Source organism: Podarcis cretensis (assembly GCF_951804945.1).
Source record: "Podarcis cretensis genome assembly, chromosome: 2".
NCBI classification, from domain to species: Eukaryota; Metazoa; Chordata; class Lepidosauria; order Squamata; family Lacertidae; genus Podarcis; species Podarcis cretensis.
This window is the reverse complement of record NC_137171.1, coordinates 121,900,566-121,917,822: the sequence shown is the minus strand read 5'-3', so window position 1 is coordinate 121,917,822 and position 17,257 is coordinate 121,900,566. Positions and strand designations below refer to the sequence as shown.

Genomic DNA, 17,257 nt, shown 5'->3' with positions numbered 1-17,257 from the left:
GACTGCCCACCCAAGTGACTTTTGTGCATGGAGTGGGCGAGGGATGGCCTGCCTTTTACCTCAGGCAGCAAAATCTGTTGGGACAGCCCCAATAGTGAAGGAAAGTGTGGGGTGAGAGGATGGTCAAGCAGACAACAGAGGTGGGCCACCTCTGGGTTGATGTAAGGGAGGCAGAGAGGACCGTGGGATCGAGGCCTCTGCCCTTTGGCATGTCCTTCGTATAAACAGTGATTCCCGCACATGGGTTTCAAAATCTCAAGTTGTGCCGATCTTCTATGATAAGGTAGGGTTTACCGAATGAGTAACGGCCTCCGCTAGGGGTGCCAACAAGAATAAAATATTTTGGGGTGGGGGAGCCAGGTAAGCCTCGCCCCCACAGAATCAATCACAAGATGTGGCCCAAAACACACGGACATGTGTTTTGAAGAGCTGGAATTTTGTGGGGCTGCCCCTCTCAGATATAGGAGATGCCTTGAAATAAAGATTACTATTTTCATGAAGAGATTAGGAGGCGAGGAAGCTGCCTCATAGCATTGAGCCAGTCAATCTCAGTACTGTCTACACTGGTTGGCAGCAGCTGGTCTCCATGGTTTCAGACAAGGGAGTGTTTTTACCTATTCGCAGAGGACTTAAATCTGGGACCTTCTGCAGGCAATGGTCCTAACAAGGTTATGTCTCCTCAGATCTTTTGCCTTAGCTGAGGTGACAAGCTGCAGGCTGGTGGACTGGGAGCACGCCAGGCATTTCCCCATCCCTCTTGCCAAAAGAGGAGGCAGGGATGATGGGCAACGACTGCATAGGTCTAGGCCAGGGATCCTCCATCAGTTCTGAACCCACTATAGATGCTCGTGGTCCACGTCAACAAAGCCATTGTTGCTGCCCTCAGCTCCATTCTGCTGCCTCTGCACCAGCTGCCAGTAGATGCCCTTCTTCTCCATCAGCTCCAGGTGGGTCCCTTCTTCCTGGATTTCCCCATCTTCCATGACCAGGATGCGGTCGGCACGCTCCACGCTGCGCAGGCGGTGGGAGATGAGCAAGACAGAGCGCCTGTGGCGAGCCTCCCCTTCGTAGATCTCCTTCTCCACCTGCGCAGTAAAGCAAAAAGGAGTTTGCTGGCAGAGAGGTAGTCAACTTATTCCCTTTAACCCAGTTGCCTCCCAAGTTGTTTTGGAGGGCTCCTGTGCCTTAAATGAATCATACATCAGGAAAAGCAGCCTTTTCTTTTCTTTCTTTCTTATAAGATTTATTTATTTGGTTTTTCAAATTACAATTTTACAGTCACAACTCGCAACACAAAAACAAGACTCCAAGCAATCTCTTGGACTCCCCTCCACTCCTTTGTGGGTCCTGTTGTTAATCATTTCCTCCTGCATGAGAATCCAAATCTTTTACCTCTCCATTGTGTCCAAAATTCAGCATTAAACTACAAGTGCTATTCCAACCCTACTAACAATTTTAACTGTTTACAATGGCTTTTACGATAAGTTATAAATTTTTCCCATTCCTTATTAATAAATAATAATAATAAGAAGAAATTTATTTATACCCCGCCCTCCCCGGCCAGAGCCAGGCTCAGGGTGACTAACAACAGTAAAATCACAGTAAAAACATAATGGGGGGGGGGAATCAATGTAAAATACAGGTTAAAATGCAATTAAAAATTTGGTCTTCCTGATCATCATCATCCCAACATGAAAGAGGCCGTGGGAAAGATTTTTTATTTCCCCCCACCATCACCAAGCATGGTGTTAAGCGTATAGACACCCCACCTTGCAAAAGGGGGTGAAGAGGGAACATTCATGTATCCCCCTGGCTGCCTGGCATGAAAGCCACAGGGGGAATTGCTGCAGTGACCATCTATTTCTGTAAGTATTGGACCCTTTTTCTAGAATATCACAGTAGAGACATCCAACACCTCTGGGCTTCTACCCCTCCACGGGCCCAACTTACCTGCTGCTGGCTCTCCATGTCGAGGGCACTCGTGGCATCGTCCAAGATCAGCACTTGGGGGTCTCGGATCAGAGCCCGGGCAATGGCGACCCCCTGTCTTTGGCCGCCGGAGATCTGGCCCCCTGTTTCTCCAGCATCTGCAGGGAGGAACAGAAATGGCAGTGGTGGGGAGACACTTCAGAAATTCCTTTGCTTCCATCAGAACTAGGACAGTCTCCTGCCTGACAGCCTGGAGAGCTGCTGCCAGCCTGTGTGTACATTACTAAGCTAGACAGACTTAGTCTGACTCACTATCAGTCAGTTTCCTATGTTCTCTGAGACTTTCTAGTTCCAACTTAAAAGTGGCCAAGAAATCAATATCCAATGCAGCAACCAATATCCAATGCAGGGCCGGCCCACCCACGAGGCGAAGTGAGGCAACTGCCTCAGGCGGCAGGATTCACTGGGACAGTGGATCCTGTTGTTGATCTTTCTCCTTGCCTTGTTCCTGATGTAGATCGTCCCTTGCCCCTTCTTCCCTGGTGGGGAGTGGGGAATCCTTTAGGAGTCTGGCTCTGGTGCCAAAATGTTTTGGGCCAGCCCAGATCCACTGCTACCCCATCCCACAGCTGGCAGGGCAGTGGGGCAGATGGTTCAACTTTCTGGGGGCCACATGCTGGTGATGGGCAGGGCCAGAGGCAAAAAGTGGGCAGAGCGATGAATGTACAGTTGACTGGGCCTAAATGTTTGCATTTGCTGGCAGAAGCTGAACTGAAACAGAATCCCTGACAAAGGAGCCTACGTTTCATGGTATCATCCCACTGAGATTCCAGGGCAGGGGTGAAACCAGACTTTATTTCACCCGGGTCAAAGACCCAGTTTGGCACCCCCTGATGCACAGTTGCACACACACACACGCGCGCACACACAAGCTGGGAGTCTCAATGACGCCACTCTGGAGGCTTCACCCAGGGCAAAAAAACCCGGCTAGTCCTCCCATAGCTACAGCTCAGCTCCAGGGTTTTGTTTTTGTGTTTTTTAAGGAAACAAGAAAGCTAATATTTTTTAAAGGAAATCTGTATTTGCCAAGCAAATAGAACTAGGGGTCTTTCCTAGGAGGGTAGCCATATTTTGAAGAGCAAAAAAGAGAGGACACATTTGCCAACTTCTTGCTGCAACCCCAGAGTCATTTGTGACTGGACTTAATAGTCAGGGGTCCCTTTACCTTTACTTTTAACTATGGATGACTCTCATTTTTAAAAAAGAGGACATGTGGCAGCTCTTGGTGGAGATGTAACAAGCCATATTGCATCTCAAGAGGAGAGAGAGCCAAAGCATGCCTGCTCTCAAGAGGGAAGCAGAAAGTGAGGCCAGCAACCCTAAGAAGATCAGTTGATAACGCTGAAGGACACTGACACAGGTCAGTGCAAGGAGGACGGTCTAGGGCGTTTGGAGGTTCCTCTATCTACAGGGGTGTCTCGCAAGACGAAATTAATCCGTTCCGTGAGGCTCTTTGTATAGCGCTTTTTTCGTCTTGCGAAGCAAGCCCATTGACAGCTTAGCGGATTAGCGCTATTAGCGGTTTAGCGGCTTTTAGCGATCAGCTGTTAAGCAGCTTATCAGCGGATCAGCTGATAAGTGGCTTAGCGGCTTAGGAAAAGGGGGGGAAGGGGAAAAAACCTGCAGGAACTCACAAGACATTTCGTCTTGCGAAGCAAGCCCATAGGGAAATTCGTTTTGCGAAGCGCCTCCAAAACGGAAAACCCTTTCGTCTAGCGGGTTTTCCGTCTTGCGAGGCGTTCGTCTTGCGGGGCACCACTGGGCCTTGTTCTCGTGCAGATGCATCAGCCTACAGTGGAAGCCAGGTTAAACCTCCACACTTGCAACACCTGTCCAGACAGGGAGAGGTCTTTTCCAGAACTGGTTACTACTACTGAATCCTTTTGGTTAAGGTGGAGAAGCCACAGGTTGAACCCAGAACCCTTCTGCATGCAGAGCACCTGCTCTGTCCCTGAGCCACAATCCCCTCCCATTAGAGGGGGATTTGGAGAACTGGATGGGTCTGAGGAGGGGGTCCCTACCTGTGTCATAGCCACAGCTCATCCTGGCAATGAATCGATGTGCTCCCACTCGCTTGGCCACCCCTGCCACTTCCTCCCGGCTCTTCTCCCCCAAGCCGTAAGCAATGTTCTTGTGCAGGGACCGGGCAAAAAGCACCGGGCTTTGGCTCACCAGCGCCACCTGCAGGGAGGGCAGAAGAGTTTTAATTCCAGGTTATTGCCAAGAAGAACCCAACGGTGCATGCCTGGAGACTAGGGAGGAGGAGGAATTCATTTGGCTGGCCCTTGCGGTGCACAAAACTGATCCAACACGCCTAAACTGATTGCTGATTGGAATGCGAGTCCTGATTGGATCACACACTTTTAAAAGGGGGAAAAAAACACTGAAGAATTTTCAAACTATATACAACGATCCAATAAGAATCTAGATCACAAGGTTACAGAATTCATAGGGGGGGAAGCTTCAGAACTAGGGATAAATTGGGGACAATGCACTTCTCAAGCATTTGAGACAGTTTATCTGCACAAAAATATTCTTTCCACAAGAGACATGTACTAAATGTGGGTTTCAAAGATGGAATGCTTTGAGAAGCATGCATCTTAAGGGTGCATTAAAAATGTGTACAAAATGCATACAATATGAAGACTTTTTGTACACTTTTTTAAAATAATATGCACAACTCGGAACGGACCTATGACTGAGCATCAGCAGGACTAAACTATGACAGAATTAGTCCATCCTTTGCATGGAACTGGAAAGTGGTTCTAAAATGACTCCAGTTGGAAAAGGGGAGGCTCAGAGGCCGATGGAGCAAAACCAAGGCTGAAAATTGCCCTCTGCTCTCAACATGTGTTTTCCTGTGTTGCACAAGATGATGCCGATTGCAAAAGGAGCTCAAAAGAGAGACTCCATCAGGCAAAGCCTCCTTCCACCTGCCTTGCTCTACCCTCGTCTCTGCTTCTCAATGTGTATTGTATTGTTTTATGTACTGTGGCTTCCCGTTGTTTTATTGATTATAGATTAGATATTATTTATTGTAACTGTTGAGTGGATTTCTGTTTAACTTTTATATGTTGTTGTTGTTATTTAATGCTATTCTAATGATTGTTGACTGTTACTTTTTATGTAGGTTGCCTATTTTAAAGCTATGTTTTATTATCACATTTTTGTATCGCATTAGATTGTTATAGGACGCGGGTGGCGCTGTGGGTAAAAGCCTCAGTGCCTAGGGCTTGCCGATCGAAAGGTTGGCGGTTCGAATCCCCGCGGCGGGGTGCGCTCCCGCTGCTCGGTCCCAGCGCCTGCCAACCTAGCAGTTCGAAAGCACCTCCGGGTGCAAGTAGATAAATAGGGACCGCTTACCAGCGGGAAGGTAAACGGCGTTTCCGTGTGCGGCTCTGGCTCGCCAGAGCAGCGATGTCACGCTGGCCACGTGACCCGGAAGTGTCTCCGGACAGCGCTGGCCCCTGGCCTCTTGAGTGAGATGGGCGCACAACCCCAGAGTCTGGCAAGACTGGCCCGTACGGGCAGGGGTACCTTTACCTTTACCTTTAGATTGTTATAAGATGTACATTTTTTGTTTCTTCAGCTTGTAAACCGCCTTGAGTATTGTAAGATAGAAAGATGGTATACAAACTAAAAATGATGATGCTGATGATATGGAGAGTGTGCTTTCGAAAAAGCAATGAAAGATTAGGGGAGTCGCAAAGGAGAAGACAGCCCATACCACCCCTAACCTGCTGAAATACAAAAAAGGCCCCTTTGCTCTCTGTTCTGGGGCGAGATCCTCCCTTACCTTTTCATGCAGGAAACGGTGGTCGTATTTGCTCAGCTCTCTGCCATCCAGGGTCACCTGCCCGCTCTGGGGCTCGTAGAACCGCTCCAGCAGAGCCACAAGGGTGCTCTTGCCCGACCCCGAAGGGCCTACCAGGGCTGTCACCGTGCCAGGGTGCAGCTCTAGGGACACTCCCTGTGGGCAGGAGAGAATGAAATAGGCTCAGGTAGCCCTGAGTGCTCACTGGAAGGACAGATCCTGAAGCTGAGGCTCCAAGACTTTGGCCACCTCGTGAGAGGAGAAGACTCCCTGGAAAAGACCCTGATGTTGGGAAAGATGGAGGGCACAAGGAGAAGGGGACGACAGAGGACGAGATGGCTGGACAGTGTTCTCGAAGCTACCAGCATGAGTTTGACCAAACTGTGGGAGGCAGTGGAAGACAGGAGTGCCTGGCGTGCTCTGGTCCAGGGGGTCACGAAGAGTCGGACATGACTAAACAACAACAAAACATGCCAAGTGGTGGCAGTGTTGGGGGGGGGGTTTCAAATATACTGCACATTATCAATGTCCAGTTTGTGGGTCCCAAATGTCCAGCCCTCTGCAATGCAGAAATCTTTTGCCTGGTGCAGGACTTGAACCCATGGCCCTGAGACTGAGAGTCTCGTGCTCTTCTGACTGAGCTACCCAGCTTTATTCCATTCAGGTTCCCCCTCTAAGAGTCTCAGCTGGTCTGTCCAACGTTCTCTTTGTGCCCCCTTCCTGAGGCTCTGTCTCCCCCCCCCCCCCGTGAATCCCAGCTCCTTCCTTCCCTTTTCTCCCCAAGTACCTTCAGCACAGGAGGGCCTTCCCGGTCGGGGTAGGAGAACGAGACGTCTCGCATCAAAACGTGCCCCTGCAGATCCTGGGGTGTTAGCGTCCCCGAAGAGCTAATCTGGGGTGTCCGGTCGATATACTCAAAAAGCTTCTCTGAGGAGCCCACAGCTTTTTGTACACGTGGAGAAACAGAGAGCAGGACCTGCAAAGAGGGGAAGGGGAAAACATCTGACGGAGGAAGCATTGGAGGAGCCGGGGGCCAGGTCACTGGTCCCTCAAATTCAGTATTGTCGGCACTGATTGGCAGCAGCTCTCCAGGGTCTTTGGCGGGAGAGGATTCTCAGACCTAGCTGGAAATATCGCCAGGGACCTCAGCATCTTTTCCTCTCCCCTATGTTGGTCTTTAGGGACATCGGTGGAACTGTGGGTTAAACCACAGAGCCTAGGGCTTGCCAATCAGAAGGTCGGTGGTTCAAATCCCCACGACGGGGTGAGCTCCCATTGCTCGGTCCCTGCTCCTGCCCACCTAGCAGTTCGGAAGCACGTCAATGTGCAAGTAGATAAATAGGTACTGCTCCAGCGGGAAGGTAAACGGCGTTTCCGTGCGCTGCTCTGGTTCGCCAGAAGCGGCTTAGTCATGCTGGCCACATGACCCGGAAGCTGTATGCCGGCTCCCTCGGCCAATAAAGCGAGATGAGCGCCGCAACCCCAGTTGGCCACGACTGGACCTAATGGTCAGGGGTCCTTTAACTTTATGTTGGTCTTTGCTCTCCTGAACCCCCTTCCCAATCCCTGCTGTGCGTCCCTGGCCCCCAAAATAAAAACTTACCCTCACTGCTGTGGAAAACTCCATTTCGTAGAGGACAAAGGTCACGAGTTCTCCGCTGCTGACGCTTCCCAAAGTGACCAGGCGCCCTCCGTAGTAGAGAATCCCCACCTTGAGAAGCAGGCCAGAGAGCTGGAAGGGGAAAACGGGGCTTGAGGGATGCTTGAAGCTGAGTCAAATCCAGAGGCAAACCGGTCACCTGTCCAGCTCAGTATGGCCTACACTGACTGGCAGCAACTCCCCAGAGTTTCAGGCAGGGGTCTCACCCAGCCCTACCTAGAGGGGACGTGAGATTCACATATTGCTTGCAAAGGATATGTCCTGCCACTTGGCTGCATTGCCTTCCCTTAAAGGCAAAATAATACGCCGGACCTCATGGTTCTAAAAAGCTGTTTAAACTGGAACAAGGGAAGCTGTCTTACACAGAGTCAGATCCTTTGTCCATCTAGCTACGTGTGTGTGTGTGTTTTTAAAAAATTATTTGGTTTTTCAAATTAAAAGTTTACATAAAAATATCAATCATCAAAAACAAGATTGCAAGGAATCTCCTGGACTTCCATCCTCCCCTTTATGGGTCCTGTTATTAATCATTTCCTTCTGCATCTTTTATGACAGTCCAAATCTTTTACATCTCCACTGTATCCAGAATTCACCCTTAAACTACAAGTAATACTCCAATCCTACTAACGATTTCAACTGTTTACAACGGTCTTTCCATCTAGCTAAGTGTTACTGACACCCGGGTGGTCAAAGCAGGCCACAAGAGTACAAAACCCACGGAGGCCACAAGGTGAATTACATTTCTATATCGTAAAATAGGGTGTTTGCAGTATATTTAATATACACAATTACAGTGGTACCTCGGGTTACAGACGCTTCAGGTTACAGACTCCGCTAACCAAGAAATAGTACCTCGGGTTAAGAACTTTACCTCGGAATGAGAACAGAAATCACGCTGTGGCAGCAGTGGGAGACCCCATTAGCTAAAGTGGTACCTCAGGTTAAGAATACAGTGGTACCTCAGGTTAAGTACTTAATTCATTCTGGAGGTCCGTTTTTAACCTGAAACTGTTCTTAACCTGAAGCACCACTTTAGCCAATGGGGCCTCCCGCAGCTGCTGCGCTGCTGGAGCACGATTTCTGTTCTCATCCTGAAGCAAAGTTCTTAACCTGAAGCACTATTTCTGGGTTAGCAGAGTCTGTAACCTGAAGCGTATGTAACCTGAAGCATATGTAACCCGAGGTACCACTGTAGTTTCAGGTTAAGAACAGACCTCCAGAACAAATTAAGTTCTTAATCCGAGGTACCACTGTAATATATATAATTGAACAGACAATTAACAGATTTAATTATTAAACACATTTAATACACAAACAGGTGTGTGCATTTTTGTTAATGATGCATGACAGAAAGGCTTTAAGATGTGTTTATGTTGTGGTTGCTGCCAAAAACGGCTATGCGGCCAACGGCTACAGGTTGGACCACCCCGATCTACATTGACCAGCAGATGGCTCATTGGAGTTTTTTTTTGGGGGGGTGGCATTTCCCGCTTGCCCTGGAAGTGCCAGGGATTGAACCCACCACCTTCTGCAGAGGCTGTCACTGAGCTACAGTCCACCCTGGGAGGCCCCACATCCTTCCCTCCGTCTCAGCCTTCCCAAAGGTTGCACTTTCCAGTTGTTTCGGAAACCCCCAAGAGCCCTGCGGCCCAATTCTAGCCTCCATCTCCATCCCCTGCCCGACCAAAAATGGAGCAGTTTGGGTCCCTTACGTCGCTAGTCCACATGGAGGCCGCATAGGCCACGGCCTCCCACTTGTTCAGCTTGTAGGTCTCCTGCAGCTTCTGGTCGTAGCGCCGAGCGGCGCCGTCCTCGTTGGCAAAGCTGCGGACGGTGGAGATGGCCTGGAAGGTCTCCGTGGCCACTTCGTTGGCCTTGGCGAGGGACTCCTGGACCTGCAGCGCCAGGTTCTGGGAGAAGAGAAAAGGCGGGTCAGTGGAGCAGGCGCTGGGGAAGCAAAAAATAGAAAGAAAGAAAGAAAGAAAGAAAGAAAGAAAGAAAGAAAAGAAAAGAAAAGAAAAGAAAAGAAAAGAAAAGAAAAGAAAAGAAAAGAAAAGGGACAAGGAACTTGTATCTATCTATCTATCTATCTGGGACGCAGGTGGCGCTGTGGGTTAAAGCCTCAGCGCCTAGGGCTTGCCGATCGAAAGGTCGGCGGTTCGAATCCCTGCGGCGGGGTGCGCTCCCGCTGCTCGGTCCCAGCGCCTGCCAACCTAGCAGTTCGAAAGCACCTCCGGGTGCAAGTAGATAAATAGGGACCGCTTACCAGCGGGAAGGTAAACGGCGTTTCCGTGTGCGGCTCTGGCTCGCCAGAGCAGCGATGTCACGCTGGCCACGTGACCCGGAAGTGTCTCCGGACAGCGCTGGCCCCTGGCCTCTTAAGTGAGATGGGCGCACAACCCCAGAGTCTGTCAAGACTGGCCCGTACGGGCAGGGGTACCTTTACCTTTATCTATCTATCTATCTATCTATCTATCTATCTATCTATCTATCACAAAGTAATAATCCTAACTAGGGACGCGGGTGGCGCTGTGGCTTAAACCACAGAGCTTAGGATTTGCCGATCAGAAGGTCAGCGGTTCAAATTCCCATTACGGGGTGAGCTCCTGTTGCTCAGTCCCTGCTCCTGCCAACCTAGCAGTTCGAAAGCACATCAAAGTGCAAGTAGATAAATAGGTACCACTCCAGTGGGCAGGTAAACGGTGTTTCCGTGCGCTGCTCTGGTTCGCCAGAAGTGGCTTAGTCATGCTGGTCACGTGACCTGGAAGCTATACGTCGGCTCCCTCGGCCAGTAAAGCGAGATGAGCATTGCAACCCCAGAGTAGGCCACGACTGGACCTAATGGTGAGGGGTCCCTTTACCTTTACCTTAATAATCCTAAATAAATAAGAATAAAAATGAGCACTCCACCCCCAAGACCATTCCATTGTAACTATCTAACCTCCAAAAATTTCAACACCTCTTGCGATGGTTTGACCCCTTTCCGTTTAAACAGTACAAATTCTACAAGCACCTTCCATATCTCCTCAGAAGCATTTCTCCTGCATATTCCCTGTCTTACCTTAATGGCACATGTTAATTTATCATTAATAGCTAGATAGATACTTTAATACGGTCGGAGACCAGCTTATAAAACACACTTGGGGGTAGCTATATTCTACCACATGTGGGACATAATTCCCTTTTTCCTCGCATCCCCTCCAACGCAACACCAAATATTCCTTGTGTCCTTTTTTCAGAGACGGCCATTTCTCCTAAAACCGACAAGTTTCAGTAGGGGGAAGAAGCAGGGAAATTGGAGCACAGAAACCGCTGCTTAAGTGGCAGTCACATTTACTTCAGTTGATCTTAGTTGGGAGAGTCACTCTCCCTCCTTTTTAGGGGCAGTCTAAAGGAAGAGCCACACCAAAAGCACAAAGAATCCTGAGAGTATTATTAATTATTATTATTAGAATTTATATACCGCCCTATACCTGGGGGTCTCAGGGCGGTTCACAGCAGTGGCGTAGCGTGGGTTGTCAGCACCCGGGGCAAGGCAAGTAATTTGCACCCCCTAACCCGTGGATTTGCGCCCCCTAACCCTACCCCTAACCCCCAGATGTTGCGCCTGGTGCGGCCGGCCCCCCCTGCACCCCCCACACTACGCCACTGGTTCACAGAATAAAATCAAGATATAAAACCAAAAAAGTACAGCTCTCACCTCACAGAGCTACAATTCCCAGCACCTTCAACAAACTACAGTTCCCAGGATTATTTGAGGGGAGTTTTCTATACAATGTGGATCTGCCCATTACTACTGAATACCAGTTATTGGGGAACAACAGCCAGAGAGGGCTCTTGTTGAGAGAAAGAGAGATGGTACCGAGTTCGAATGACTCCCAGCAGGACCCTGCATGGCACTGGTTATTTGGGTACCTTGTGAAATTTCCCAGAGAGCTTTGGCGCCAGCAGGATGAAGGGCAGGGCCACCGTGACGAAGAGGGTCAAGGGCACCGACAGCCATAGCATCATAGCGTAGAGGAAGATCCCTCGCATCAGGTACCACATCAGCAGGCTGAGGTCGCTGCTGAGAGCCTCGCTCATGGTGTCCGTGTCAGTCGTCACCCGGGAAGTGATGTCCCCTGTAAGGAAGGAGGTCAAGGATGATGGCACAGCAGAGGAAATATCTGGGCAAGGTTCAAGGTAAGCGAAGATGACCCAACAGCTGTATAAAATATGCAAGGAAAACCGGGTGGGGGGATCATTCCAAATAAAATGTCTTCTATCCCCAATAATAATAATAATAATAATAATAATAATAATAAATTTTATTTATACTCCGCCCTCCCCAGCCAAGACCGGCCTCAGGGTGGCTAACACCAGGCACAAAACAATTGATTAAAATATAACTTAGAAACAATGTTCAAATACAACCTTAAACTTAAAATGCAGCCTCATTTCAGTAGAAACTCAAATCAAAAACTTTTTGGGGATGAAAAGGTCAAATCTTCACCAAGGCCAACTATCCAGGCTGGTCCTACATGGGCCAGAAAAAAAGCTAGGGAAGTCCCCAAATAGGAGTTCCATCACAGGAGGAGAAAGGAAAAAGGATGGAGGGGAAGGGGATCAAGTAGATTCCAAGCCAAAGGCCAGGCGGAACAACTCTGCATTTCCAGGAATGTGAAAACTTTCCAAACCAACCAGAGCAGCTGAAATCCACTCCTGGTTTTTAGCTTTTGAGGAAAACGTGTGTTGTTTGGATGAGCACGTAAATAAATAAGGATCTGTGTTGAATTATGTTGGGTTAGATCAGTGGTTCCCAACCTTTTTTTGGCTGTGCCCCACCTAAGCATCTCTAAAATCCTGATGCCGCCGCCCTCCCCCCACTGACATATAATCCTTATTTTTAAAAAAGTAAACTCCTATTCACGTGGGGGAAGCCTAAAAGGCCTTTAACTTGGTCTAAACATTCTCAAATTGCCCCCCTTAAAAATCAAATCCCCCCCCCCTGTGGGGGGTTAGATCCTTGAGGCCAGCACTGCCATCATCAGGATTTGGGGGCAGAGAGTGCATTTCAGAGGAAGTGGTTTTTGTTTTTTTGTTTTTAAAAAATATATTTATTTGTTACAATTTACAAACCACCTTTCACATAAGCCTGAAGGCGATTTGCAATCGCCCATTTAACTCTACTTCCACTGTGCTCTAGGGGTAGGGTGATATCCGGATTTCAATGTCGTGATATATCACCAGCTAAACATCACAACGTATCAATATATCACAATATCTGAAATAAGGATGGAACGATGTAGCAGCAAACGCTGGTGGTTTGGGAAGCAGACTACACGTGATTTGGGCCACCAAATAAGTACCTTGTTGTTTCTTTGGAAATGCTACATTTTGATGGGTTCCCCCCACCCCTAAAACCCCGCCAGCTTCAATCCAAATTGAGAAAAAGGACAACCTAACTGCATTTTAAGCCGACGATGTCGACACAGCCGTAAAATAAAAGGAACCAGGGTTCAAGTCCCCACTGGGCCCTGAAGCCTTGGGTCTGTCACTGCCTCTCAGCCCGGCCTACGTCGCAGGGCAGTTGTGGGGGGATTAAATGGGGAAGAACCACGTGTGCCGCCTTCGAGCTCCTTGGAGGAAAAGGTGGCATATATAAGCAATAAACAAATTTCTCTGTATTTTTCGCTCCATAAGACGCACCTGACCATAGAACGCACCTAGTTTTCAGAGTAGGAAAACAAGAAAAACAATATTCTGAACAAAACAGTGGGTGTATGATTTTTGTGGTTCATGCTGTGGCCACAGACATGATATGTGATTTGACGGTGAATTTGGAGTGACCCAATGCAAAAATCCTGAGGATCCATGCTTTGTAACCACGTGTTTGCTTTGTTTCAACACCCACTTCCCTCCTCCCCCCTCCAAAAAAAGCATAATCTGCTTTTCGCCCCTGGGCAATTCAGCTCCAGGGACCACGCATTCGCTCCATAGGACACACAGACATTTCCCCTTACTTTTTAGGAAGAAAAAAGGTGCATCTTATGGAGCGAAAAATACGGCGATTTAAAACTCCAGAAGAGCTTTAAAATGGCTTTTGGGGGGAACGATACAAATTAGCACGAGGCAGCAATCTGGAAAAAAATGATGCAATAATCATCCAGAAAATAAAAGAGTACCTAAACTTAAAGACAAGTCCCATTCGGTGCTGATTCTGGTTTTACCTGTCTTGTTAGCGTGGAAGAAGCCGACTTCCTGTCGCAGGACAGCTCTGAAGACGTTGCTCTGGAAGCGAGTGTGGAAGTGGTTCATGGTGGTGTTGTAGAGATAGTCGCACAGGAACTCAGCCAGAGCGCTGAGAGAGAGAGGGAGAGGTCAGAAAGGGAGGGTGGGCCTCTGCCTTCTAACACCCCCCCTTTCTCCCACCCCAAAAACCTTCCTAAAACTTCTCCACCTGCTCCGTACCTGCCAACGGTGAGGGCAGACATCACCCAGAGAGCTCTCTCGAAGGCAGAGGGGTCGGCCTCACCGGTGATCCAGTCGGTCACGTGCCCCGTGTAGTATGGGATCGCCATCTCCCCTACGACACACAAAGGGGGGGGGGGAGACCCTCAGGACTCAGGCAACCCAGGGACAAAATGGTAGGCATGGGGTGGAGGTGGGGGTAACAGGAGGGAGAAAGGTTGTTTTCTGCTGCTCCAGAGAAGCGGACACGGAGCAATGGTTCCAAACTACAAGAAAGAAGATTCCACCTAATCATTAGGAAGAACTTCCTGACAGTAAGAGCTGTTTGACAGTGGAATTTGCTGCCAAGGAGTGTGGTGGAGTCTCCTTCTTTGGAGGTCTTTAAGCAGAGGCTTGACAACCATATGTCAGGAGTGCTCTGATGGTGTTTCCTGCTTGGCAGGGGGTTGGACTCGATGGCCCTTGTGGTCTCTTCCAGCTCTAGGATTCTATGATTCTAGGAGCTGGAGGCTTCAGTTTCGGGGTGAGAAGTGGGGCGTAGCAAGCTTATCCCCCTTTCTTAGGCTACAGCTCAGTGTTTGCCAACCCGGAGCCCTCTGTATATTCCGGCCTGCTCATAGGAACCAATTCCTAGGGACCCTGGGGGCTTCAGTCCCCCAAAATAAAATATTTGAGAAAAAGCTGATAGGCATTGCCATTCAATCGGTGTGCGCGCACTGCGTCATGTGATGTGGGCAGGGGCTTACCTGGGCCCCCACAATATTTTATTCAAGTTGCCACCCCTGCCCAGCCCAGCAATGTCTCTGTTATTATGCACCAAAATTAATCTAGTCCTGAAGCTGCAAGGAAATTGCACCCAGGCCTCAAATCAAAGGCGGCGGCGAATACTGAAACTTGGCTGAAATTTGCATTCGTTGCAGATGGTGTTGGGTGAAAACAACCAATAAATTGAAACCAGCTGGCAGCAGGTCAGACGAACACCTACCAGCATTCCTCCACACATGCGCTAGACAACAATTAACCTGTGGGACTCATTGCTACAAGATGCTGGGAGGATCAGGAGCATACATAACTTTCCCAAAGAAAAAGGCTGGAGGAATACAAAGAGGATGCCAGGTTTCTGGGTGCCTTCCCACAAGCAAACCACTCATCTCGCTGCACAGACACCCTCAAGATGCAGAGAGAGATGGACCCAGAGGGGTAATTCTTACTTTTTGAAAACATCTGAAGGCAGCCCTGTTTAGTGAAGTTTCTCATGTTTGAAGTTTTGTCGCTTTTTTATTATTAATAATACAGTGGTGCCTCACAATACGAAAAGGATCCGTTCCGTGAGGCTCTTCGTATAGCGGTTTTTTTGTCTTGCGAAGCAAGCCCATTGACAGCTTAGCGGATTAGCGCTATTAGCGGTTTAGCGGCTTTTAGCGGATCAGCTGTTAAGCGGCTTATCAGCCGATCAGCTGATAAGCGGCTTAGCGGCTTAGGAAAAGGGGGAAAAGGGGGGGAAACCCCCAGGAACTCGCAAGACATTTTCGTCTTGCGAAGCAAGCCCATAGGGAAATTCGTTTTGCGAAGCGCCTCCAAAACGGAAAACCCTTTCGTCTAGCGGGTTTTTCGTCTTGCGAGGCATTCGTCTTGCGGGGCACCACTGTATTCTGTTGGGAGATGCCCAGAGTGGCTGGGGAGACCTGTCCAGATGGGCGAAAATAATATAATAATATAATAATATAATAACATAACAACATAATAATATAAAATAATAATAATAATAATAATAATAATAATAATAAATATTATTATTACAAGTAAAACTCTGTACCAGAGATAGAGCTGGGAAGGGGGCTAGAATGAAGCTAGGGGGTAGGTTTGGGACCCCCACCCCCACCCCCCACTCACTTACCCAAGGATGAGACCACCAGCAGCACAGCGATGGCTACGAACCTCAGCACATCTGGCCTCATGGAGGCGACAAGGCGCCAAAAGGATGCAGAAGATTTCGTCTCCACCTCCCCCTTCCCGTGGGGGGCGAGGTGGTGCCACAACAGGGCCGATGCCCCCACAACAACATAGCTGAGGGCAAAGACATCTGCCCGGGCCCAGCTGTGTGCCAGCTCTAGAGCGACCCCTTCAGACAGAAACAGGTATTGCAGGGTTGTGTAGCAGGGGACCAGGAAGCTGAGGAGGAGCGCTGCAGGCAAGAGGCTGTCTTGGACCCCAGGACCCACACAGCAGGTGGCGGCACAAGCCGAGAGGGTCAGCAGCAGGCACCGCGCCAGGGCAGCGGCCCAGGAGGCCACCAGGGGGCTCCACCAGGGCAGTCTCAGCAGATGCCAGGCCAGGCGGAGGGTGAAGAAGTCCAGGAGCACCACTGGGGGGATCCAGACCCAGGGCACCCAGGAGGGCTTCATCTTCTCTGCAGCTGGCAGGATCCTAGAGAGAGAGAGACACACAGAGAGGAGCAGCTGCCTTCGGAGGAGAGGCCGGCAAAGCGCGGATCTGGAAAGCCCCACTGAAAAAGAAAGCAATCAAGAATCCGGATCAGGCCAAAGATCTCATCTGGGGGGAAAGCACTTGCAACTCCCTTCCCAAGGAAAAAGCAGCCCAAGGAAGAAGCAGCCGCCGCCGCCGCAACGCGCAGCAAATCTGCAGCCGCGCACCCCAGTTCTCCGTTTCCAACGGAGGACGGAGCAGATCCGCTCGATCCAGCCGGAAAGTTTCTTTCTGCTGCAAATCGGCGTCGCTAAAAGAGATTAAAAGGAAGGGCGACGGCGCGCCCTCTGGCGGCCCTCTTTGCGCGAGGGAATAAAAAAGGGTTTTTAAAAGGAACAGGATCTTTTGTAGATCCTGGGAGCTAAAAGTGGAACTGGAGTCAAAAGGGGAGAGAGAGGTTTGCAGCCTTCCGTCAGCCGCGCCTCTCTTCTCTGGAAAGCCCCTCCGACGAGCCCGGATCTTCGGGGAAGCGCGGCCGTTTCTGGGAAGCGGAAAACGAAAGTAGTTTGCTGGTTCAGAAATATCTCAGAAGTGGGAAGGGCTAGAGGACGAGAAGGAAACGGCCCGCTAGTAAAGACTGGAGGGGGAAGGGAGTTGCAAATGGCTTTGTGTCTCTGGCAGGATAAATTATGTCTGCAGGGCAGGCGGCGATTCAACCGGTGAAGCTTTTCCTACTTAGATGCGCGGAGATGCAACGGGCAAGCTTCACCAGTTGGATTATGTCAGGCAGCAGGAAAAAGTAGGAGGGAGTTTCCTAGGGGTGAAAACACACGCTCTGCATCTGGCTAGGGCATTCACATCCCACTTTTCGATTTATTGCCATTTTGAAAAAAGAAACACGCGTGTCCGCCCGTCCA

General features: G+C 49.5%; 1 protein-coding gene across 1 annotated transcript; it reads right to left on the bottom strand.

Annotated features, from left to right (window-relative positions):
- Window positions 1-836: 836 nt before the first annotated feature.
- On the bottom strand, window positions 837-16,714 carry TAP1 (transporter 1, ATP binding cassette subfamily B member; the record flags this gene model as incomplete). Its single annotated transcript, XM_079961558.1, has 11 exons — window positions 15,811-16,714; window positions 13,914-14,028; window positions 13,673-13,803; window positions 11,379-11,584; window positions 9,176-9,373; window positions 7,407-7,535; window positions 6,591-6,779; window positions 5,786-5,959; window positions 4,011-4,170; window positions 1,951-2,087; window positions 837-1,085 (listed from the first exon to the last, which is right to left on the bottom strand). Exons 1-11 carry the CDS (start codon window positions 16,316-16,318, stop codon window positions 837-839), a joined length of 2,196 nt encoding a protein of 731 aa, XP_079817684.1. The 5' UTR covers window positions 16,319-16,714.
- Between the last annotated feature and the right edge of the window lie 543 nt (window positions 16,715-17,257).